Here is a 26,292-nt window from a genome sequence, read left to right on the forward strand (position 1 = left end):
GATCGTTCATCCTATGGCCAGATTCAAAGAAATGTTCTCCGACAGGACTGTCTTTTGTTCCGTGTGTGATGCTGTGGCGATGCAGATTCATTCTCTTGTTTAGCCCTTGTCCCATCTCATCTATGTAGTAGTAGACCCTAGGGATTTCATGCACGATGAGGTACACGACATTGCTGGAGAAACAGGTGAACCTTCCTCTGATTTTGTACTCCAGATTCCTGTGTGGTATGTGTATTGCGCAGGTTTTTCATCTTGCGCCCTGGCATGGTCTTGTCCCGCATTCAGTTGAACTGTTGAATACTTTACTCCTCACCTTCATTTTCTTGAGATTATGAGGTTGTCTGTATGGTAATAGGGGTGTTTCGGGGAAGACCTGTTACAGTCTTGTATCTTCCAGGAGAATGGGTTGTAGTTCCCTGGCGATCTTGCGTAGGGCTTCTAGGTGTGGGTTATATGTGACCACCAAAGGTACCCTGTTGCTTGTCTCTTTCTGTCTGTATTCAAGGAGATCACTTCTTGGTATTCTGGTGTCTTTGTGTATTTTCTGGTCTACAATTCTGTGGTTATATCCACGGTTTATGAAATCTGATCTCAAGGATGTAATCCGCTAGCCTCTATCTGCTGTTTCGGAGCATATCCGGTTGTATCGTATGGCTTGACTGTAGATGGTTGCATGCTTAGTGTGTGTCGGGTGGAAGGTGTTGTCCCTCAAATAGCTGGCTCTGTCTGTAGGTTTGCGGTATATAGAAGTCTGTAGTTGGTTGTTCTTTATAGTAATGGTGGTGTCTAGGAAATATACTTTGTCCGGGGAATGGGTGAGTTTGAGGTTGATGGTCAGGTGGAACGTACTGAAGTTCTCATGGAACTGTATGAGGTCCTGCTCACCAGAGGTCCAAATCAGGAGGATTTCATCGATGTACCGAAGGTATGTAAGGGGTTTCAAGTGACAGGTAGAAATAAAGTCACTTTCCAGTTTTGCGCAGAACAGATTTGCATACTGTGGCGCCATCCGAGTGCCCATAGTGGTCCCGGTTGTCTGGAGGTATGTGTCATTTTGAAGTGTGAAGTAGTTGTGGGTCAGAATTAATTTGATGCATTTAGTCACTATCTCTGTGAGTGGCTCCTGTGATCCCCGAAAGTATCTGCAGGCTGAAATACTATCTTTGTGGGGGATGTTTGTGTGAAGTGATTCTACATCCATGGTTGCTAGTAGTATTCCTGTTAGGAGGGGGCCAATGGCATTAAGTTTGTTTAGCAGGTCGGTGATGTCCTGGATATAGCTGGGTGTGTTCCTGACAAGTGGTTTTAGAATGCTTTCCACCCAGCCAGAAATATTCTCAGTCAGTGTGCCAGATCCAGAGATAATAGGGTGCCCAGGGTTACCCTCTTTGTTAATTTTAAGGAGCATGTAGAATGTGCCAGGTTGTGGGTTAGCTGGTACTGTATCAGGTCCAGAATTTGTTCTCTTGTGTGGATCGGGAGTGTATATATTTACATATATACATACATATAATATACACATACTATACACATATATTATTTCTGTATTTGGGTGTTTCTCAAAAACAGGATGTATGCATAATTTTGTAATGAAATAATTTTTGGCCAGTTAGGTGTTTGTGTGTGGGTGGCTTGGATATTCATATAAATTATACATTTTCTGTTGGTGGCTCAATTCTGTGTTTTCTGTATGCCCCTTGTATCCTCAAATACTCTTGGCCCCTTCTCCTCCTATACTCCCAGTAATATTTCAATGGTATATACTCCTCAATTCTACCTACGTCTCCTCAATTAAATAAATTACTTTGGTTGTTATGCTTCACAGTGCTTTATTATTAATTGACACAAACTCCCATTCAAGTCAACTGGAGTTTTCGTGCTTTAGTGTCTGAATGTAATCATAACCTCCTTTGTAATAATAAGGGATTGTTTAAACACTGCAATGTGTTGCGGGACTCTCAGGTACTTATTAAGCCTCATAAAATTCAATGAAATAATGCTAACAAATGAGTTACGTTAAACTTTTTTCAATATCAGTCAGTATGTTAAATTAGGGGCTCTTTGAGAGTAGACATTTAAGGGAACCTACAGTACTGTATAGACATTTTTAACTCTATTTGCTAGAACTTGCAACAATACATATACATTTCAATTACAAAATAGTTCATGCAGCCCTGGACACGGGAGTCAGAATACAAGACACTGGCACAGGAGCAAGCTGCATGTCCTACTGCTGTATAAATACTGATTTTTGTGAGTAGTTTAATTGCTGCTTTAAATTTGGATTACATCTCTAAGCATACTACACTTTTGAGGATCTTTCTTTTCCTTTAAGTGTATGTATGTATATATATATCTTTATTTATATAACGCCATCCATGCGCTTCACAGCAGAAATACACGTGGTATAATAATATAACACATAATGGGAATAAGTGCTTCAGGCATAAAAGTAACATTAGGAAAATGAGTCCCTGCCCCGAAGAGCTTCCAATCTAATTAGTAAGTAGGAAGAACGTACAGAGAGAGTAGGAGGGTGTTTTGGTAAGTGTGTCGGCAAGGGGCCATGGTTGATGTATGAGGTGTAAAGTATCAGCCACAGAACTACTCATATGCTACCCATTTATGCTTTGTTTCCCTTTTGCATGTCTTTCCTTTCAAGTTTGTGGCTGATTAAAAACAAAAGCTGCTTCTCCCACTGGCGCATTTTCTAGTTCACGCTACAACAATGCAATAATTATGTTGCATGGATCCCATTCTTACCTCTTGGGAGTTCTGAGTCTTGAAGGAAGGGAATACTAGCTGTGGCGGTGGCCATCTCGGTTATGGGCAATGTCATGGGGACAAATTCCTGATGTGTTGCATATTAAGCGGCGGTTCCTGTCTATGAGGGGAAGGGATAGGATGTATTGGAGGCCATGCTAGACCCTCCCAAGCATAGGACTGCCCAACTAAGACCCTGAGTCACTGTCAGATTATGTATACTGTATGAGGGTGGCACTAGAGATAGGGAAATCTCTATAATGGTAATCCTGCCTATTGCTGTTACACAGACTGTGACTGCATTCTGGGAGATTCAAAGCAGGATCCAGGTATACAGTGCCATTTGTGAGGAGTGAGGGGAGTGTTGTCAGAGACCCTGCTGCGGGGTACAAAGCCTGTCTCTTCAGGGAGTCAGGCCACCACTCACAAGTTTCAAAAGTATAAGGGCAGCATCACATTAGTCCAAGGGATAGCGCTACTCCCAACTCTTCAAGGCCCCACCGGTTCACCAATAGTGGGAGGACACACAGGGTACCCTTGGGTGGGCGAGACTGTCACTGGGACTCCAGGTCTGGAGATAGTGGTATCGCATTGCTATGTGCATGAGCAAATGTAATGTTCATGTGATTAATGATCTAGTGTGGATATGTTATGCTTATGTTATTCATTGTTGGTAAAGTTATATATATTGTTCACTCCAACTCCATGTGCGTGTTTATTGTGTTAGCATATAGTTTTGCTGGGAGCTATTATCCCTGTTCTTAGGCAAGGGCCTCTGTCAGGTGGAGGCACCACCAAACTCGTTCCCCAATCTCTCATTCAGTGGAGGCTCAGCATCCCTCCTAATTACCAACAGGTGAGCTCCAGGTACACCTTTTCCCACCACCGTGGGGAATACCCGGGAAAAGGGTGCTACAATTACATGACAGCGTTCTTACTTTATCCAAGCCCTTCTGCAAAGTCATCATATATAAAATAATAACCTAATTTGATGGACATTTTCAGAACTCTTCAGCGTACCATCTGCTTAGTGAAAATCTTCTGCTAAGAAATGTGAAATCCGTATCCAGAGATTGTGATCGAAATACGAAACAAAAATAATTATTTACAGTACTTAAACGTACAGCTATCATAATTGTAGGCTAATATGTTACGAGTTGGAGCCCTGTTTACATTTTGGGGGCAGGGGGAGGGGGTTACAGTGGTAGTATGTATCGACGCAGCTATTAACTAAAAGTAACAACAGTAGATTTCAATCAAATATTTATAGCCCTTTTGCTTAATCAGGAAACATTATTTTGAAGTAGCAATCCGGTCCAAATCTTTAAATTCAGAGCGGAATTACATTGTTTCAGCTCTGGGGAACCCCGGTTCTGAGAAAATTAACATTTTAGGTGTCACTACTCCATTCATGGAGGAAACATGGCTGTCTCTATCATCCAATAGAAAGCCACAAGCGATGACGTTGCGGTTTCCTATTAACCTGTGAATCCAACCTAGTTTTCCCAGAAGGGAGATTTAAACCAGATTTCTGCACCGGTAAGTATCTCGGTGGGGGATCTCGGTGCTGAAAATAATGCGGTTTCGCTCCAGAGGACTCACAGGTTTCAATAATGTCAGAATTGAATTAAAACATTTTTATAGATGCAATTGATGCTTTACGTTCCTTATTTAATATGATGTGAAGCAAGCATCCCTTTCTAATGAATTGAGTTTAATTATTCCCCAGCAATGGGAAGGCAGCTTTACAACATATTGAATTCAAGCCGAAATGAGATATAAACTGAAAGTTGAAGATAAAGATGCAATATTACATTTTAACAAAAGATGAGAGGAGCAGAGCAAGTCTTTATGCCTCTAATATTGATATATAATGTGTGAAAATGTGCATAAATGATTCACACAGTTTACTGAACTAAGCTCTGTCTTTCTCTCTTCCAGCTAATGAGCAATGAATCCCATCGTATCCACACCAGACATAAAAATTAAACCAAAACTTATCTTGCTTTATAGAGTCCCAGTGTGCAAGTGTGTGCTATATAATTGCAATAAACAAGGTGAGGATCAGGAAGGGATAAGGGGATTTTGAGAAAGTCACCTTGATGTGCTTTTTGCTGCACAGCCCCCAACATTGTGCAATAAAAAGAAGCATGCCACCCATCAAAATCAGGTTAACTCTAGGCGATTCATAAACAGGCCAAGAAGAGTACCACAGATGGTTATTCTATGTGCTTTTGCAATGTATGTAGCACTTTTGTTACAACTGCTACTGTATACAGAATGTAGGCATACGTTTCCATAAAGCGGATGCAACTGTTCTACATAAATTACAGGAAGGCAAAGATGACACAAATTAAGATTGAGTATCATTGGTGCTTTCATATCCTTTCTGACTGTCCCACCTTCTACGTGGTGTAGTCTCTTACATTAATTCAGCTATTATGTAGCACTCCATCTTAATTAACTTGGGGGTACCAACTCTCAACTGGAGTGTGCATCTGCTGTTATTTGCTTTCTCTAATTGCTAAAGTATCAGGTTTTGAATCTACCCCTAGAGAACTTGTAATCCTATTTTGTACAACTTTCATTACCTATTGAGGTAACTACAGATTGCACAGATGTTGCCCTATATTCCAGTTCGCCTTCTTTTTGACTCGCTATAAATGTTTTTTTCTCTTTATTTTACAAAGGACTTACAGTAGTCCAATAAGTATTATTTTTAGAAGGAGACCCTAAAGCAAAATGATGCCATAAAATATAAACAATTTTAACTGTTGTTCAAAGCTGCAGACCATGCAATATCTTACATGTGTTTTTTTAAATAAATCCGTTCTGTACTATCAGAAAATTCTTGTAGCATTTAAAAAAAAAAAACAATTCTGAATTACATTTTTAATGTATTATAATGTAACAAGCATTTTTTCTTTCTATAGCAACCATTTACAAAGTCATATCCCCTTCCTCTTCTGAAACAGGCTCTGGCACATCACTTTTTTAGGCCATACAACTTTGCATCTTTGGTCCTCTTCTGCTGCACTGAAAGCCATTTAGTGAACCACCGAGCCGAATCTTCACCGATCGATCACAGGAGAACGGATCGATCGGCAACTTAGCTAATTACTAATCATTGTGTGGATTGTATTGATGCACATATTAAAGGGAAAAAACAAACAAAAAAAAGCACAGCTTGGACTGCTGCTTTAAGTGCTTTAGACAGTGTATGTTTGAAATGCTTTGGATATATTACACACAGTTTGTAGGATTGTAAACAAATAAACATGGTTTAAAAAACTGTACCCAAGCCAGATACAGTTCATTGTAAAGTTAAATTGAAAACATTAATTAAAGGTGCTTTTCTCGTATCCTGACTGTTTTACTACCTTTACCTCTCACAGTCTACTGTATGCTCGTTCCCTTTTAGTCTACTTACTCAAAAGGCTCGCTGGGATCCGTTCTCTGAAGCTCTGAAGGAATTGGTATACGTTTGTAGTACATTTCCCAGTCAAAAGCTCCTCTCATGGCATCTCCTGACTGTGCTTCATACCCAAAGTGATTGTGGTCAATGACATCTATCATGGGGCACACAATTGTTTTGTGGTTCAGAGCAATCTGATCTGAAAAATGAAAGCAAAAAATATAGGAAGACATATTTAGTCCAGCCATCCATCATATTACAGCAACTTCACTCCTGCAGGTCTCTCAGGGATGAAAAACATTGTAGTTTTTTTTTTTTTTTTTACCAATTGCAGATACCTCAAAGCATTTTGCTTTTTAAATCAGCACCAGGCTACTATCTAACACTAGGCTTCATGCAGCTGGACAGTGATTAGAAACAATTATAGTTTTTTTAGGGGAACTGTATCCCAGTGAGAGTTGCAAAAGCCCAGTCATCTATATCTCTGTCATTCAGCTGCTGCAAGCTGTCCTCAATCTGTCACTTGAAAAGAGAAGCAGCAAAGTCTAAAGACTCTAGAAACAGAGCTTGAAGTATGTCGCACAGAGGAATTATCTTTCCAGGTTTGTGTCTGGATGTTCAGTTATTGTAAAGACAGAAAAACACTCAAAAGTGTATCTACATTTCCCACATAGGTTTCCAAGCTGCTCCTTTTTTTACCCACCATAACATTTAGTTAATGTGTGCCAAGTTATTTTAAATAGCTAGACTTCACCATTATAGTGACAACTAATTGTAGTATTGTTTCTACAAATAAATACTACGTTTGTATGACAGTGAAACTTGTCATGTATTTGTTCCTAATATAATAATAATAATAATAACAATAATTTAAAAAAATATATTTCATATAGCACTTTTCTCCCAATGGGACTCAATGCTTCACAATTCCAGTATTGCACGTGGTACGCAGCACATAGGATTGCTACAGACACAATCCCTGCCCTGTAGAGTTTACAATCTATAATTTTGGTGCCTGAGATTCCCCAGATTCAAACATGGTGTTGTTTACAGAGTCAGTGTCTGTACTCACTGAGCCGCTCCTTCTTCCTTGATTTCAGCTCTGGGGACCCCCTGCTTCCCGAGATACCTCCATAGGTGTTGCCAGTAGAAGCCCCGACTGGTGATCAATATGGCGGAATCCTCAATGTCATCCCTTGTGTCTTCCTATTGGCCTACTAGACGTGGGAGCTGTAAAATTGAGATAACAGCACCACCTATGGAGGTAAGTATCTCAGGAAGCAGGGGGTCCCCCAAGCTGAAATCAATGTTAATTTGCTACGACGACCCCCTGCTTCAAACCTATAAAAAAAATACCATAAGCTGTCTCCAGGAGGGCTCCCTTAATACAGACTGCTTAAAATTTAAATTAAAAATCTCTGCATCAGAGGAATGTTAGAAATTGACTTTAAATGTGACACACATTTGGAAATATATGCTTCAGGGTCTGTGACACATTATATCCCTCTATCCCTGTATATTCTTGAAAGAGCACACAGGAAAAAGACAAAAACAATATTGTATGTGGTACTCAAAAATATTAACACATGTAATAGCACCCCAAATAAATCTTTACCTTTTAAATGAAGATTATTTCCTACATAAATGATTTTCCTCAGATAAGTCCCCAAATTTTTCTGACATTGATTATTTTATAAAAAAAATATTTAGAACAGGGAAAAAATGGTTCACCTCCCTATTTGAGAGAAGGAGAAGAAAATCTCTTTCTCTCAATGCAGACCTTACAGTATGTATATGTAACGCGTAGCTCACCACAAACGAGGGGCGACCGCGGGGCTGAGGTAGGGAATTGTATAGAGCGTCAACCACAACCGCGAGGGCGCATCTAGAGTGTAGGATAGTCTTGCAAGCCGGATCAGGGTAATAGAAGACAGAGTAATGAGGTACTTGACGGGTCTTGGAGTATAGATTAGCGGATCGTCGGGGTACATAGCCAGAGTCAGGATTGGAGAGCGTAGAGTGGTCGTAGAGCAAAGCCAGTGTCAGTGCAGGAGAGAGCAGGATCGTCGTGGTTGCAAAGCCAGGGTCAGTGCAGGAGAGAGTAGAGTAGTCATATCCAAGCCAATGTCAGTGCAGGAGAGTATCACAGAGTAGTATCCAGGCAAGGTCAGGCAGCAGGGTTCAGGCAGACTGGCACAAGGCGATGAGACTAGCGTCACACAAACAGGAGTTATGCTTGGCAAGGCAGGAGAGCATAGAGACGGTTTAAATAGGTCCTCACACCAATGGGAGGCAACCAGGAAACAAGGGAGGCCTCACCGATAGGCTGCTGGATTGCGCAGGTGCGTCCTATTGTGCAGCTGATTGAGCATGGGGGTGGGACCTCTGGAGGATGCGCGTAACCTGCGCATCACATTGGCGACCCGGTCGCGCGCCAGTCACATGTGTCACAATACACGCGTCAGTACGGGGGCGGAGACCGGAGGCGGGACCAGACACAAAGGGGAAGGGGCGCGTGCGGCTGCTGCGCTGCCCCGCCCTGTCGTCAGGGTGAGGGCAGAGTCGGGGAACGAAGGCCACGGAAGCCCAGGAGAAATGTTCACCACGCATGCGTAACGCGTCACCGCTGCTGGAAGGACTGCGCAGCCTAGACTTGGGAACCGTGGGGACAGACAGGAATTCGCACCGACCGCGAGCCGCGCACGAGAACCCGCGCTGGAGTGCCTGACAGGACCGCCTCTTGAACCTGCAGGAGAGGTGAGGATTAAGGGGGCAGAACTGCCGGGATGGCGAATCCACACAGTATATTGCCAGATGAAATGTCCCCCTTTTTGGGGCCACTGATAATAACATAATCCCCCCTTTGTGAAAAGCAAATGTAGCTGATGTGGCTGTACCTTCTCGAGATCCACAGGAAACAGATTCCTATCCCACAGCTCTGGGGAAAGTAAAACAGGCTTCAATACATCTGTACACTGAACAACTGCAATGCAGGTTATATTTGGGATTTCAGATTCTCCAACAGTTAAACTTTTTCTTTCAGCATTTTTTTAATTAACATATTTACTAGTTGAGATCTAACATTATTTTGTTACCTAGTGCTTATGCAATAAGCGCCGATAAGGCTTTTTTCGGCATTTTCCCCGCAAAAAATGTCTTCCCGATTCAGTAAGGGCCGAAAAGTGTCAAAAATCAGCAATTTTGGTTCCCGATAAAAACTTATCGGCAGCTGGGTGCCGATGAGCCACTTTTCTGCACTTTTTGAAATCGGCTGAATTCAAGTAGCCCCGATCAGCTTTTCGCTGCTGATCGGCACTCAAGAATTGAGAATTTAACGCCAATTCGTCCCGCCAGCTAAAGTTGGCAAGTTGGTGGAGGAGAAGCATCGGCAAGGTCGGCACTTAGAAAAAAATCAGGTCTTTTTCCTGGCTGGGATTGATGCTGGAGCTGATAACCATTAATACCAGCACCGGAGCACCCCGGCATGCATCCGAGGCAGGAAAAATGTATTTAAAGGCCACTTCATTACCTTAGCGGCTAACCGCTAAGGCAATGAAGGGGTTAACCAGCCATGCCAGGTTTATTGTGGGTAGTGGGGGTGGGTGAAGGGGGTATTTGGCCCATGGCGGGTGCACTTAACCCCTTCACGACCGTAGCGGTTAATACTGCTACGGTCATGAAAGGGTTAAGACCTCCCACTACCCACCCGCAAGCTCTAAACAAACCACCGTTGGGGCTAATACCCACTTCGGCCACCCCCGCTACCCACAATTAAAAAAATACACACACAACAGCCCCACACTAAATAAATAAATATATAAATATATATACAGTACCCCAACAACCCCTATACCCTCCTAACATACACATATATACACATCAATGATACTATAGGCCGGCGGGGGACCTCAGGTGTTACCCGCACTGCAGTACCAATTCTGTTCCCCCCCAAATTAATGTCAAAACACAAACATACTTATAAAGAAATAACCCCCCCCCTAACACATACAGTATAGTAATGGGCACAATTACTATTATCCACAAATGGATAATAGTGAATGTGTCCATTTTAAATACATAAAGAATAATAAATACATTAAATACATATTGCACACACCCTTGTCCGGCTGGCACGATGAAGGCCATACCCCCATTACATATATCACTCGGGTGTTCCCCGCATGCCTGCAGTACCAATTCTGTGCCCCCCAAAAAAATACAACAACACAAATACTTTACAATAAATACACCCCGCGTAAAACATACAATACAGTAATGGCCAAAATTACTATTATCCACATATGGATAATAGTGCATTTGCCCATTTTAAATACATAAAGAACAATAAATACATTAAATACATATTGCACTCATCCTTGTCCAGCTGCCACGATTAAGGCATCCTCATCTTCATCACCGTCCATGCCCCCTCCGATGCTGCAAAACATAAACAAGAATAAAAACAGCTAATGTAATGTCCCCTAACCCCTTAATCACCATAGCGGTTATTAACCACTACAGTCATTAAGGGGTTAACCCACCCTCACCCACCACTCGGGAGGCCTATGTGGATAATAGTAATTTTGCCCATTACTGTATTGTATATTTTAAAGGGGGTGTATTTAAGTTAAGTATTTGTGTTGTTGTATTTTTTTGGGGGGCACAGAATTGGTACTGCAGGCCTTTGGGGAACACCCGAGGGCCACCGCCAGCCTCTAGTATCATTGCTGTGCATCCCAAAAATGTGATATATGTAATGGAGGTATAGGGGTTGTTGGGGGCAAAGGGGGTGTATGTTGTTTATTGCAATGTTTATTGGGGGCAATTGTCCCCAATAAACATGCTATTATGCCTTAACCCCTTCATTGCCTTAGGGGTTAGCCGCTATGGTAATGAAGCAGCATTAATGTATTTTAATAATATTGTGCAGAAGCAGGGGGTCCCCTGAGCTGAACCGCATTGATTTGTGGCTCAGGGACCCCCTGCTTCCCGAGATACAGGCCCGGTATAGGGCATCGGAGGCCAATGTCGTCGCCATCTTTATAGCATCCAAGACGCGAGGTGGGCTCTATAAAGATGGCGACGACACTAGCACCCGATGGCCTGTAACTCGGGAAGCAGGGGGTCCCTGAGCCACAAATCAATGCGGTTCAGCTCAGGGGACCCCCTGTTTAAGCACACTATTATTAAAAATACATTAATGCTGCTTAATTACCATAGCGGATAGCCGCTAACGTAAGGAATGATTGTTTATTTATATGTGTGTTTTACTCATAGTATAGATGTGCAGAGGGTCTCTGGAGCTGAACCGCTTTGGTTTTAGGTCTGGGGACCCCCTGCTTCCCGAGATACAGGCCCCTTTATGGGGTGCCGGTATCCCTCTGCTTTGTTTACATTCCGCGATCATGTGATCGGGACATTTAAATGCAGAGGGATACCGGCACCTCTGTATCTCGGGAAGCAGGGGGTCCCCGGACCTGAAACCAATGTGGTTCAGCTCCACAGACCCCCTGCACATGTACACTATGAGTAAAAATTGTTTTGATATATTTTTATTTTGCTGATGTTTGCGCAGAGAGAGCGGCGGATCCCTCTCTGCTGCAAACACATATCGGCAGAAACGGCCCGTCGCCAGGTTTTCGGGAGCCAGGCTTTTTTATCACCGGCTCATCGGCGTTTTGCTTTTGCAGTGATTCGTCATGGATTCACCAGGGATTCGGCCCTTCCTGAATACTGCGAGGGCAAATCGCCAAAATCATGCCGATAGGGAACACTTGGCGAGAGCACTTTTTCGGCGCTTACTGCATAGAACTCCTAATCTTATAACACACTTCATGGTTTAGCAAGAATATTTCTATATCATTACAAAATGTCATATACAGTAATTGTACCTTTCATATATTAAATGTAACTGCTAAAGTTAGACATATTTGTGAATATGGTACCTTAACAGTATTTACAGTAGCCCCTTTAATGTTATGGAATCTTTCTGTTTTCTGCTGTTGATGGTTATTATTTAAAATCTGACTGTTAACATCTGCTTAATGGTATAGATTATTCTTTTGAGGTTTGCAGTTCGTTGATGTGTTTTTATCATTTAATTTCCAGGAAAAAAACAATATGTGCTCAATATGAAACCAATTTTGTATTTTTTGTTTAGGTCATCATGTGACAATTTACTTTTTCAGTAATTCTCACAAATATAAGAAGTGCCATAATCAGGTTTTACGATGTATGAAACCACCTCTATATCCCAGTCCCTAAATATTATTATAAAGAGATACTACAGTGTATATTTCGCTATACCAGGATGTTTTTGATGAAAGAAAAAGTAGTGTTCTTATATTTTTATTCCCTTTTTTTAACAATTGTGGTTTTTTTTTGTCTTTTGTCTGCTTCTCTTTGTTGTAGGCTTTTGTCTAATGAATGTTTGAGGCTTTGAGTTTCTATCCAGCACAGTTGTCAATAACACATTGTCCTTACTGAACAGCTTATTGTAAAGTCAGTTGTTATTGACTTTAACTCTTGGTCTAGGTTATATTTACACCAAAAGCTGGTTTCATCTGAAAGAGAAGAGGTAAACAAAATAACACATCACGTACAGATGCAGCAGCCGTTATCCGATCATTTCACGAGTTGTATTCCTTTGCACACCCAATCCCGTGTTGGTTCGAGATTTTTTGAAATTTACTAGTGTTTTGATCGAGTGCAGAAAATTGCATTTTAGCGTTGTCTGCAATACCGTCGAGAAACTCAAGTGGGCGATCGTGCATTGTTGTCTTAAAAAATCTAATTGCAATTCAACCTGTCTTTTATTACTGTGCAGTACTTCAAGTGTGTGTGTGTGTAATTGTAATTTGAAGATTAAAAATATAAGTTCATATACAGTACATGGGAAAGAAGTTGTTTTTGAGGCTCCTTAGCTTTTAGCCACACAAGTATTCTCGAACTGTAGAAGATTTAAAATATGAACACACACAACAAAAAGTATTTTTAACGAATTAAATGTTTTATTTGTACAGGATAATAAAGTTAAAACGAATAATACAAAAATACAACGTCGCTCTCTTCCGAATGTAAAATGTATGTTCCGCACATGCGTTTGTTAAAAACGCATATGCGTTTCATCATATTTCTACGCATGCGTGTATGTCAAAATGGAACCTTGTTAAAACGCATATGCGTGTCATCATATTTCTGTGCATGTGTGAAATTTACAGTACAGTACTGCACATGCGTATTACTGTACAGTAAGATACATGCATTTCCTCACGGAGTCGCTAAATATCTGCTATAACGTAGTACAGTACTGCTGGTAGTGTATATAAATAGTAAAAAAAACCTTTCATTTTCTAGATTTGTATAGTATAGTGTGCATACTGTACTGTAAGTTTATTTAAGCACTAAAAGCAAATTAATTTCATTACTGTACAGTAAGAACTGTACTGTACTGTACAGTGCATTTCCTCGCGGAGTCGCTAGATATCTGTTGTACAGTAGTACTGCTCTTTGTGTATCTACAGTACACTACAGTATATAGTAAAAACACCATTTATGTGCTATACTGTAGCTATATACTGCAGTATACTGTACAGAATCTCAATTAGACATTTTTATATATTTAAATACATTTAGAACTGTACATTACAGTATGTACTGGATTTTAAAGATTTTTCTAGTGTATGTCAAAGATAAACAGTATTTAGATATACTATATTTAAACTACATCAGTACTTTATTTTTTTATACTGTAGTGCCGACGAGTATTCTAAAACAAATCTGGGGCAATCACCAACAAGATACAGGTACATGCTGGGTACATGCTGCAACATTTCAGTGACATTTCTGCAGACAGACTAATGGCCCATCGGATTAACAGCGGAGGTCCCTGGCAGTCCCATTCAAACTGAATGGGACTGCCAGGGACCCCGGCTGTGTTAATCCGATGGGCATTAATCTCTGCAGAAATGTCACTGAAATGTTGCAGCATGTACCCAGCATGTACCTGTATCTTGTTGGTGATAGCCCTAGATTTTCCAAGGCACGTTTAAGGCAAGTTTTAGAATACTCGTCAGCGCACCTGTAGTACTATTTAAGCACTAAAAGAAACTTAATTTCAAGATTGATATCCTGTATACGGTTCTGTACTATATGTCAGATATTTATATATAATTAAATGCCTTTACAACTTTATGTACAGTACGGTGTAGTACTGTACCTGTATTACTGTATGTGTGTAAACAGTAAAACATGAAGACACCAAAAAAATATATGTACTGTAAAGAATGTCATTTTTTATTTTTTCAGGATAACAAAGGAAAACTGCATAATACAAAAACACAATGTCATCTCTTCTTCCAAATTTACAATCTTGTCTTTTTCTTCTTCGCAATGGATGGTGCTTCTTGGACATCTTGGTCTGTAAAGAAAGAGACAATATTATATATTTACAATCGCACCGTACTGTACTTTATACAATCCAGATTTTTGGGGTGTTTGGGAAGAAAGGGCATGACATGGGGAACAGTACATTATGACTACAGTGCCTTCTATCTTCTGCTTTCGGGGGTAGGGGGCGGAGGGTTTGGAGGGGACAAAGCATGCATGGCATGGGCTACAGCACTTTACAATCGGACTAGAGGTTAACAGTACATTAGGTTTTGGAGAATTTGGGGGGAAGGGACATGGCATGCACGGATTTGAGCACTGTGTCTTACCTGGCAGAATTGCTGGGAGAGTTTTCTGCACCAAGGGGGGAGGGTGGGGTTCCTGCACATTGTCTTTGCCCAGCTCCAAACAAGCAAAAGAAATAGAAAAAAACTATTATACCATGACGCCAGTACAGTCCATTGTTAAACAGAGCAGTATCTTCTAGTTTTTTTTTGGGGGGGGGGGAGTTAGAGGAGACAAAGCATGCATGGCATGTGCTACAGCACTTTACAATAACACTGGAGGTTTACAGTACATTAGGTTTTGGGGGATTTGGGGGGAAGGGACATGGCATGCACTGTCATTATAATTTTAGCATTGTAATCGTTGCTTAGCTTTGGTTTTATTGTGTACGTTAACCCTTTGGGTTTTTTAATAAAGATATGTTTTAGCTGGTCAGTGCACCTTCTGCCAATCTTTTTCTCTTTTTATCAGATATCTCAGGGATGTTCACCAGTATATCTACACTTCTTGTATAGCAGAGGGTTTTGAGAGGTATTTAAGTCCATGGTTAGTCGCGTTTCACTTCAATTTCGCCCAAAATTTTTGGCTAAAATATAGGTAAACAACGTTGTCAAGTTCACACTTGTCTGGTGCTTACAGAAAGAAATAGGATTCAGATAATGTTAGATTGATAAATCAGAAGGTGAAATTTGTTTTGAATATAGTTTGCATTCTAATTTGATGGCTCCTGCTATTTGCAAAATGGTGCATACAATTCGTGCATCTTTAGATCTTTTCATGGGAATGAGCTCAAGATTTGCAATATTAAGTACATCTGGGCCAGTCTACTAGAAGCATAAATCAACCTCCTTCTCCTTTTGGTGAAATCCTAAGTTATATTTTAATCTCCTATTTTATAAGAAAGATTCAAAAACAACACTAAAGAAAATAATAGTAATTAAATCGGATGTATGTATATCTTTATCTATATAGTATCATCCAGGTACACCGCGCTTTACAATACACATAAGATAAAATTATAGCACAATGGGAATAAGTGCTTCAGAATTTTAACAATAGGAAAAGGAGTACCTGCTCCCAAGAGCTTGATCTACTGTAAGTGGTAACTGGAAAAAACTTACAGGGGCCTATAATCTTAAAAATAGAATAGCTGGGCCGGTTACGCTGCCAGCTTTTTCGGCGTTGCTTTCACGGTATGCAGAAAGCCTGGAATATCTGCGATAACAAAATGCCCAAATCTGGCGAGGAGCCAGCTACGTGATGTTCACATCTCTCTAAAGGGCTCACCCGGCGATCTGCAGTGATCTGGTCCAGCTGCATAGAGAAGTGCACAGAGAGAGCCGTCTCACCCTGCACATATCTCACCAGCGATTTCAGGCTTTAAATAAAAATGTTAATTCTAGTGTACATGAGCAGGGGGTGTCCAGAGCAGAACTGTGTTGATTTCAGGTCCAGGGACACTCTGCTTCCGAAGATACAGGCCCCATTATGGGTTGCCGGTATCTCCTATGCATTTAATGTCACGCGTCACGTGACGCAGCCACCAGCATAAATAAAGTAAATAAAACGTTCTACTTACCCCTGCCATCATGAAGGGTCTCCTCATCACCATACTCCAAGTCCATGTCCTCTGTTTGCAGCAAGAGTACAAGAAAAAATACAATCTAATGGCCCCTAACCCCTTAACTACCTTACCGGTTAATAACCGCTGTACTAATTAAGGGGTTTACCCACCCTCACCTGCTACCAACCCAGGAGGCCTAACCACCCACCCTGGGATCACTATATCCACCCTCTACCCATTGATTGGCGCCGTGGTGCATCATACCCATATAATATGGGCATGATAAGCCACTATAGCACTCAATGGCCAACCTAATACAAATTATTAAGGCCCAAAATACACAATAATAAAAGAAATACAAAAGCACCTAAACACCCCAACAATGAAAGAACTAAAAAGCCTAATAGTACACATTAATAAAAATTATCTATCACCAAAACAGCAAAATAATTAAAATTATGTTATTCCAAAACATAAGAATACAATTAAATAAACACCTATCCAACCAATTCAAGAAATAAAAGCACTAGCCAACAAATCAATTACATCAATACAAGCACTAACCAACAAATCAATTAAATAATAAAATCACTTGCCAACACAACAATTAATCTAACAAACCGCTAACCAACCCTAAAATGTACTAAAAACAAGCCATCCAAATTCCAAACAATTTAATCAAAACAATAAACAGAAATAGAAAACATACCGATCTACACAAAACAAGCATTTGCCAAAAAATGCATTGCCTGTCACTGTATGTATGTGTACCCTAAAGGGGCACAGATTAATACATTAGCAGTCAATGTGCAATAAAAAACATAAAAGTAAATAAATACAATCAAAAAACCTGAAAAAAGACATTTACATACATTCAATATTTATCTTACCTTTAGAAATCTTCACCCTCCGAATCCCGGCATATCAGGAAGCTCTCGACCCGCAACGTCATCCATTGCAATCCGACTCGATCCTCCTTGAAGAACAGCATCAGGAACAAAAATCTTCTTTCTTCCAACTTCTATCTTCATCTGTAATTAATTTTCTTCTTTTTTTTAATCTTCTATCGTCTTTCTTTCAATCCAAAACCCCATGGTAAATTCTAAACGGATGTTGCCACGTCGAGATCGTCTGCTAAAATGAGACGTACAGGCCTTATGTAAGGCTTGTGACGTGACATTTTAGGGTCAGATGGTACAGCTCCAATCCGATTGGACGCTGTATCATGTGACATACTTTTTTTGTTTTTGTTTAAGGATGTGACGTCATCTCCAAGGGAGGTACGTCACATCTTATAACCACATGGCTATATCACATGATATTACAGCCAATGGGATTGTCTTCAATCCTATTGGTTCCTGTACCATGTGATATGTTCCATTAGTTAAAAAGGATGTGACATCGCTTTAAGGGATGATGTCACATCCTTTTTAGAATGGAACATATAAATGGCACAGGAGCCAATGGAATTGTCTTCAGTGTCTTTGCAATGTTACAGAGGAAAAAATATCAGGTTTTAGCTACATTGTGAATGTGAGAGGAAAGTGAGAGAAGAATCAAATGGGACACCTAGGCAGCATGCTTGTAAAACTGGATGTATGATAGTACTTCCAACAGTAATGTTTAAGGGGGCAATAGGGCCAGGCTTTAAAGAAACAACGAGGAGCTCCATCTTTGACGAGTTAAGTTTGAGTCGGCCGAGGGCCATCCAGGAGGATATAGCGGAGAGACATTCAGAGACTTTGGTCTGTACAGTACAGTAGGTGTAAGGTCAGGGTTTGAAAGGTAAATTTGTGGGCATCAGATTAGAGGTGATATTTGAACCAAAGAGATGTGATAAAATCACCTAGAAAGAGTAAGGAAAAAAGAAGAGGTTCCAGGACAGACCTCTGTGGTACGCCCACAGAGAGATCGACAGAGGAGGAAGAGGAGGTGTTATCAAACGAGACACTGAAAGATGATTGGAGAGGAAATCCAGATAGAGCTCAGTTATGGATACCAAGGGTATTTATTTATTTATTTATAAAATATTTTACCAGGAAGTAATACATTGAGAGTTACCTCTCGTTTTCAAGTATGTCCTGGGCACAGAGTAAAACAAATAATACATGGTTACAAGTACAGTTACATAAATGAACAGGGTATACATTATATACAAGACATTGCGTGCACAGTTAAAGAAAATGTATATTATGAGCGTATGAAACAGTTACAGACCATGTTAAAATGTGAGACAGCCTTAGATTTGAAAGAACTTAAACTGGTGGTGGATGTGAGAGTCTCTGGTAGGTTGTTCCAGTTTTGGAGTGCACGGAAGGAGAAGGAGGAACGTCCGGATACTTTGTTGAGCCTTGGGACCATGAATAGTCTTTTGGAGTCTGATCTCAGGTGATAAGTGCTGCAGGTGGTAGGGGTGAGGAGCTTGTTCAGGTAGATGGGTAGTTTGCCCATGAAGAATTTAAAGGCAAGACAGGAAAGGTGAACTTTGCGCCTAGACTCTAGTGTTGACCAATCTAGTTCTTTGAGCATTTCGCAGTGATGTGTTTTGTAGTTGCATTGGAGAACAAAACGACAAATTTAATTGTAGAGGGTGTCAAGTTTGCTAAGGTGGGTTTTGGTCCCAAATACCATTGTTACAGTCTTGTCAGTGTTTAAAAACAGTTTGTTTTGGGAAATCCAGTTTTCGAGTCTCAAAAAGTCAGACTGAAGTATGTGTTGAAGGTCAGAGAGGCTATGACTGTGTGCATATAGGATTGTGTCATCTGCATACATGTGTATTGAGGCTTCCTTACAAGCTGTGGGAAGATCATTAATGAACACTGAGAAGAGTAGGGGCCCCAGAACAGAGCCTTGCGGGACACCACATGTGATATCCAGGGGGTTGGAGTTAGAGCCTGAAATGGACACATGTTGGGATCTTCCTGATAGGTAGGACTGAAACCAGTTTAAAGCATGTTTCCCTATTCCAGAGCTCTGGAGTTTGTTAAGCAGGATAGCATGATCGACTGTGTCAAAAGCCTTTGCAAAATCTAGGAATACTGCACCAGTGAGTTGTCCCCATTCCATTCCACACTGGATTTCATTGCAAACTTTTAGCAGGGTAGTTACGGTGGAGTGTTTGGGGCGAAATCCAGATTGGAATTGGCTAGGGAAATTTGTCTTGGTGTAGAAATCGCTTAATTGGGAGTGGACACATTTTTCCATGACTTTGGATAGAATTGGGAGAAGTGAGATTGGCCTGTAGTTTGAGACAGTGTTTTTGTCCCCACTTTTGAAGATTGGGACAACTCTGGCAGTTTTACAGGTCTTAGGGATATGGCCTGCAGACAGGATAGAGTTGAGTATGGACGCAATTGGTTTGGCAATGGCTGGGGCACCAAGTCGTAGGAACCTAGATTGTAGTAAGTCGGGTCCACATTGGCTGCTTAGTTTTAGTTTGAGGAGCGCTTGTATAATCTCCTCTTCAGATACTAGGCCAAATTGAAAATTGTGGGCAGTCTTGAGAGGGGGTGGGACTGTAGGGATACTCCCAGGATGAGATTCCTGTTTGGGGTTTGTGCTGCGTTTCGCTAATAAGTTAGTGGCACACCCCACAAAGTAATCATTGAATGCATTTGCGATGTCAGTGGGGTTTGTCAGAGTACTATCCCACTTAGTGATATTATGGTATGGAGAATGTGAAGGAGAAAAGGGTGGTCCACAGTATCAAAGGCTGCAGAGATGTTGGGTACTGTGAGACGCGTGTAATGGTTTGGTCTTTTTTAATGGCCTTGGTCTTTGGCAGCATGGAGTTCATTAGTTATTTTAGTGAGGGTTGTTTCAGTGGAATGAGCAGTGTGGAAACCAGATTGTAAAGAATGTAGGAGAGAGTAGGGGTGAGAAAATAGAGAAATCCAGAGAATACTAGGTGTTCAAGGCAGAAGTAAAAGACAGGAGGGAGATGGTCTAGTCAGAGACAGATAGGGTTAAGATTACTGTTTTTGAAAAAGGTATAACTGTTGCATGCTTGAAGGAGGAGGGAAAGGTAGCAGATTAGAGGGAGGAGTTTGAAAATGTGTGATTGTGGGGATTAGAGTAAGAGTGAGAGGTTTGCGGGAATGGGGTCAAGAGGGAACATGGTAGTGGGGGGAAACGAGATCAGCGTCGACACATCCTCCTCTATTACTGTACAGAGGAAAAAGAGTCAAGGTAAGGAGGAGAGGTAGGATGAGGTTTAGAATATGAGGAGGATACAGAAGGGATGTCTTGCCGAATGGAATCCACCTTTTTCTTGAAATAGTCAGCAAAGTCCTCAAGTGAAACAGAAGAAGAGAAACAGGTAACAGATGGTGGTCTGAGTAGAGAGTCAAAGACAGAGAAGAGTCAGCATGGGTTAGACTTAGTGTTGATTAGTGATCAAAAGTACATTTGTTTAGCCTGGGAGAGGGCAGAGTTGAAACAGGATAGGATACATTTGTAGTGAAGGATGTGAGGGAGAGTATGAGATGTCCTCCTGAGGCATTCAGAGGAGCGAATGCAGCAACGGAGCATGTACTCTATGTGTGGCAGTTTATCCAGAGTCTGTGGTTACAATGGCAAGAATTGCAGAGATAGAGTGGCATGTAGATCAAAAGAGGAGGATAAGGCAGAGTTATATTTCATGACCAGTTTGTCAGAGTCTGTAACAGAGCATAAAGAAGGGAGGAGCGCAAAGTGGAATCAAGAGCTGGTAGATTAATTGAGCGCAGATCTCTGCCGAAATGAGGGGTAGATGGAGATGGAGAAGGTGTGTATTAGTGTATTATTGAATTGTGCATGGCCATTTTTTCACTTTTGATTACGTGAAAGCATAATATTCCTTTAACATAGTTTTGTTAACATTGCCCTATGGTTTTTGTTGATAAATGTTAGTAATTTAATTAAGTTTAGGCACAGTTGCAGGTTTGAAATTCGAGTTTTGAGAATTCAAGTACTTTATTCAATTCAAACAGTTCAGAACTTCTAAATTTACTATAGAACACATTTTTACATGAAGAAAAATATGAGCCAAAAGCCAAGACGGATTCATCCTTTGATTTTTTCTTTCTTTGTTTTCTTCAATTGTCGAACTTAAAAAAAATAAAATAAATTGCAAAAAGTTCAATATTTTAAAGAGTTCAACTAAATCATTAAGTTTTTTTTTTTTTTTAATGATTGTTTTATGATTTAAAAAAAAAAAATACAAAGCCTGAAATAAATCTAGTTCTGGCAAAACCAAAATGTTTCTAGAACTGAAACCAAAACATAACCATTTTTCAAACTAAAACAGTGAGAGTTCCCACTCTTGTTTTTAATAACATCAAGTACAGTGTGACATCAATGTGACATTAGCTAACTCTCTTTTGCCATGAGCAGATATTGACAAATGTGGATGCAATACTGTACGCGGCATAACATAATATCATATGAAGAAAATTGTAAAGCACCGACCTTACTTAAGCAGTGAAAAAATAAAAATGTGTGTACTTCATTCTTTTCTTACTTACAGTATTGTTTTTTTATTAGTAGATGTATTTGTTTTGTCATTTCCTATTATATTTCTTAAACAATTCTAAGTTATGTAATTTTCTCTTTTTCTATCCTGATGTAAACCATAAGCCACTTACAAGGTTACTGATGTATATGTTGCACTATTCTAGCATTATCTGTTATCCGAAATGTGGAAATATGATCATCTCAAAGGCCTTTTTGTGGAAGTGCCACATCCTGCATCATGTATTCTATCCTTCAGTTGAGAGCCATTTACTGGTTGCCAATCCTATTTAAGAGACTTCTATATGAATTGTTTCCCATGTCTAGGTGGGCTACATATATTTCTCCCATTGACTTGCACTTTTCTGGGTGCTGTTTTGAGAATTAAAAGTACATCATACACCATCTCTGGTAATATGAAACAACTACAACCAACACATTCATATCAACTCTAATGTGCTATGGTATAATTTAATATGAGTTTGGATGTTGTAACTTTTCATGAGGACATGATAGGACTGTAGATTATACTTACTAAGTAATGGTGGTAGCCAATTCACATTAACTTCACAATGGGAGTCCAAAAATGTTAGCACTTCTCCCTTGGCCATAGATGCTCCCAGCAGTCGAGTCCGAATGAGACCTTCTCGTTTCTTAGTCCGTACAATTCTAACTTTAGAATAATAGGCCATGTATTCCTCTAATTTATCCTTCAGATGTTCTGCAAACAAAGAAATGCATATTGCATATGAGATAGATACTTAGTGCATAACCAAGATAGTACAGTAATTATAGATGAACTACTAAATATAGGGACATTTTCTAAACTGTTTAAAGACACAATTACACAATTTACAACTAAAACATTTTCTAGAAAAGGTTAATTAGCTGCACATGTACAGAAAATAATGTTACCATGGAAGAAACCAATGAAATCTAGAATTAATCTTGAATTGGTGCTGTTGGCAAACTGCAACCCACTATATAGTCGAAGCCAAAATAACTGACAAATGTTTTTCAGCTCACAGATATACCTAGAGCCAAATGCCAGATGAACAGTTTGGCACGTGGCCCTGAAATAATATCCAATTAAATAGGCGTTTTCTGATTTACTCATAGTCTAATTCATTATACAGGGATATTTCACAAACAAAAAGAAATTGAAATGTAAAATCAGCATGACTAAATGGTTTCATGGAGAACAAATAAATGGGCAAACAGTCCCCCATGTTGGCTACCAGTGGGTATCAAATCCATAATTGCCTTTATTACTAAAAAAATATTTAGAAGTTTTAGAAATAGAAAATTGCCTCCTTAGGTAGATTTAGAGAACCACATAGGGAAGCTTATAATATATACATTTATAATAAAAGAATAAAAATACAACTGTACAATACACATAATTACAATTAAATGCTATTAGAGGGTGAGTTTACATGCTTTTTTCTTCCGTAACTCCTTTGTTATTTTTAAATTATATTGTGGATGTGGAATTCAGTAAAGAAAATATTTCATCAGTGTGAGTAATCAATGTATTGTAATTACTGAAACAAAGCATTGAAAAGCTTTTGGAAAATGTGAAAAACAAAGCACAGCTAGTTCGCTAGTATTGTGGCAATACATAAATATCATAGCACAAAAGAGATCTCAGTTCTTGTTTCATATTTCTAAGGAAATAATGTGCACCAATAATAACCTTTTTAAATGCTATATCCCCCGAGCCTTGCTTTCATAGTCATTGTCCCTTGACCTGCTTCAAAAAATAAAGCAATTTATCTGGTGGCCCTTAATGAATAATCAGATAAGCGATTTTGATTTGTAAATATTTTCTAATTGTACCTTTACATAGAAACCTGGAAATTGACTTATGACCCATTTGATATCCCTTTTCTCAAATCCCTGGAGCATTTGAAAATGTTGTCTGCTATATATTCCCTTCTTCTGCAGTGGGTGATGATGCACTTTACTCTATATGGTGTTTTGATAAAACCCACACAACATTTTAGCTGCTATTCGTTTTATGTTTTTACAAAATACAGTACATGTTATACAGAAATAAATACAGTTCTTTAACTGAAGTTTTACCAGTGAATTGCAATGGGGTAATACCATTCCTCTGACAGACGAATATACTGCAATCTATCTCCCCTGCTTTGTTAATGTGTGCGTTGAGGTCAGCGGATATGTGCATTTTGACAGTAGTCAGTAATGTTCTATACATTCTGTCTCCTGATTTATGTGGACAAAGCGAAAAGTATAGAGCATAGCTAGGAGAGTGGGTGACAAATTGTATAAAAAATAATGCTTTATTGGTCCATTAAAAAATGGAGGTATAACAGACCTCCAACGCGTTTCGTGCATGTTGCACTTTATCAAAGAACTCCTTGATAAAGTGTAATGCGCACGGAACGCGTAGGAGGTCTGTTATACCTCCGTTTTTAATGGACCAATAAAGCATTAATTTTTGACCCACTCTCCTGGCTGGGCACTATACTTTTCACCTTGTTCATCTTTACCTTTAGCAGCACGTTTTACCAAGGGCACAGGACAGAGGTATTCAAGATATGTGAGTACATTTATATTCTATCAACCCAATGAGGTCTTGAGGAGTGGGTCTCAATTCCCTCACTCTTTTCCATGAGGGTTACATTGTCTCTTTTAAGGACTCCACGCCACCTGGGAGTTGTTTTTGACTCACCATTTATTTTTACCAGCCCTATATCCTGTGTCTTCGATTATTCCTGATTATTATGAATATACATACAGTACTATATATATCTGGCGCTAGAGCGCGCATACCACTAAACATTTTTCCTGATTTATTTAGCCCTGGTGCAACATTTGTTTGCTTGTTAGCATGTATCAAACTTTCTTCTACATGATAAGATACAGCATACTGTACATGTAAAAAGTCCCAGTTCTCACAGTGTGAAACCCTGATAATAAATGTATAGAATATGTTGCATATTTATTCAGTTTTGTTCATGCTAACGATGAACGTTCCCTCTTCACACTTACACATTCCTTAACAAGTATGCGGAAACCATTTTTTTGCCAGTTTTAATTGCACTTAATCTCAGATAGCATAAATACTCCATCCATTTAACCCTTTACTTTCACATATTCCCCATGTGCCCTTGTTGTTCAGTCCCAGCCTGTTACTGTACCTTCTTTCATAATAGTTTAGTGCACAAAACAATTGGAAATATTATGTATTTAGTGTAGGTGCCTTGACGTGGTTAGTAGGCTTTAATAATTTTGTTTAAGAAAAGATGTAACCACGTGACTCTTTTGTTAAAAGACTTCAGATCAAAAATGCAACATTTCACTCCCTTTCCCTAGAGCAAACGTTCCCGCCTGCGCTCCCCTGCATGCTATTGCCCCCTGTTCGCACCTCCCCCCTTACCTTGGCTCCAGTGTCAAATGACACCATGGGGTCATGTGACGCCACGTTGCCATGCTACGTAACGTCACGTGACCCTGCGGCGTCTCCATGATGATACGTAGCTGGAAGCCTGGGTAAGAGAAGCTACAGAGGCCTTGTGCAGTCCCCCGGCATTTAATTTAAATGCCTTCAGGGAAGCGTGGGGCCTCAGTAAGCACTGGGCCCCCATTTTGCACCCCCTTCCCTAATCACTCTTAATGTTTTGAACCTGCTGCTTTTTGTTATAGGTCTGCACTCACCTAATTCTGCTTTGCTGAAATGTTTAACAAGTATAGCATTTGAAACACAATTTTACCAGTTTTTAAAATGTTAAAGGTTTTATATATAAATATGTTACTAAACATACATACAACTACTGTAATAAAAACATATATAAGCAAGCTTTATTTCGTTTTCAGCATGGGGCCCAATTTATAGTTTAGAGATAATCGCAAAAATAACAATGGCGTTAAAATGTTAGTGCTGCGCCATCTCTATTTCTGAAATAAGGTGTCCATTTAGTTAGGAGCAACCAGCAAGTCTTAACATATGATAATGAAGTTTTAGGCTACGCTTATAGCGTCAGCGATGGCGATAGCGACGTCGCGTCAATACAAATGCATTGTCGTGCGCTTAAAGTAAGCGCGACGCGATGGCGCAACGGCTTGGTCACGATCGCTGAAAGTAATCTCAATTTGATTTTTACAGCGACCGTAGCCTGACTTCGCAGTCGCTATCACGTCGGCGTCGCTTGCACTATAAGCGTAGCCTTAGATTAGTGCCATTGACCAAGCGTAATTTTAACGTCTTTCTCAATCTTATGTCTGTGTATGTTTATTACATCCTCCTACTGTCTCTTTATTCCTATTTACCATTTAGATTGTAAGCTCTTCGGGGCAGGGACTATTGATCCTAATGTTTCTATTATGTCTAAAGCTCTTATTGCCATTATGTGTTATATTA

General features: G+C 40.0%; 1 protein-coding gene across 2 annotated transcripts in view; it reads right to left on the bottom strand.

Moving 5' to 3' along the window:
* Positions 1 to 26,292, bottom strand: part of GALNTL6 (polypeptide N-acetylgalactosaminyltransferase like 6) — a 1,501,141-nt gene that overhangs the window by 304,122 nt on the left and 1,170,727 nt on the right. For both annotated transcript variants that reach the window (XM_075611422.1, XM_075611431.1), the window contains exons 6-7: positions 22,441 to 22,626; positions 6,194 to 6,377 (exon numbers count right to left, since the gene is read on the bottom strand). In XM_075611422.1, coding sequence (XP_075467537.1) covers positions 6,194 to 6,377; positions 22,441 to 22,626 — 370 coding nt within the window. The remainder of the gene's footprint in view (positions 1 to 6,193; positions 6,378 to 22,440; positions 22,627 to 26,292) is intronic.

The sequence above is a fragment of the Ascaphus truei genome, chromosome 1 (assembly GCF_040206685.1).
Source record: "Ascaphus truei isolate aAscTru1 chromosome 1, aAscTru1.hap1, whole genome shotgun sequence".
Classification (NCBI taxonomy): domain Eukaryota; kingdom Metazoa; phylum Chordata; class Amphibia; order Anura; family Ascaphidae; genus Ascaphus; species Ascaphus truei.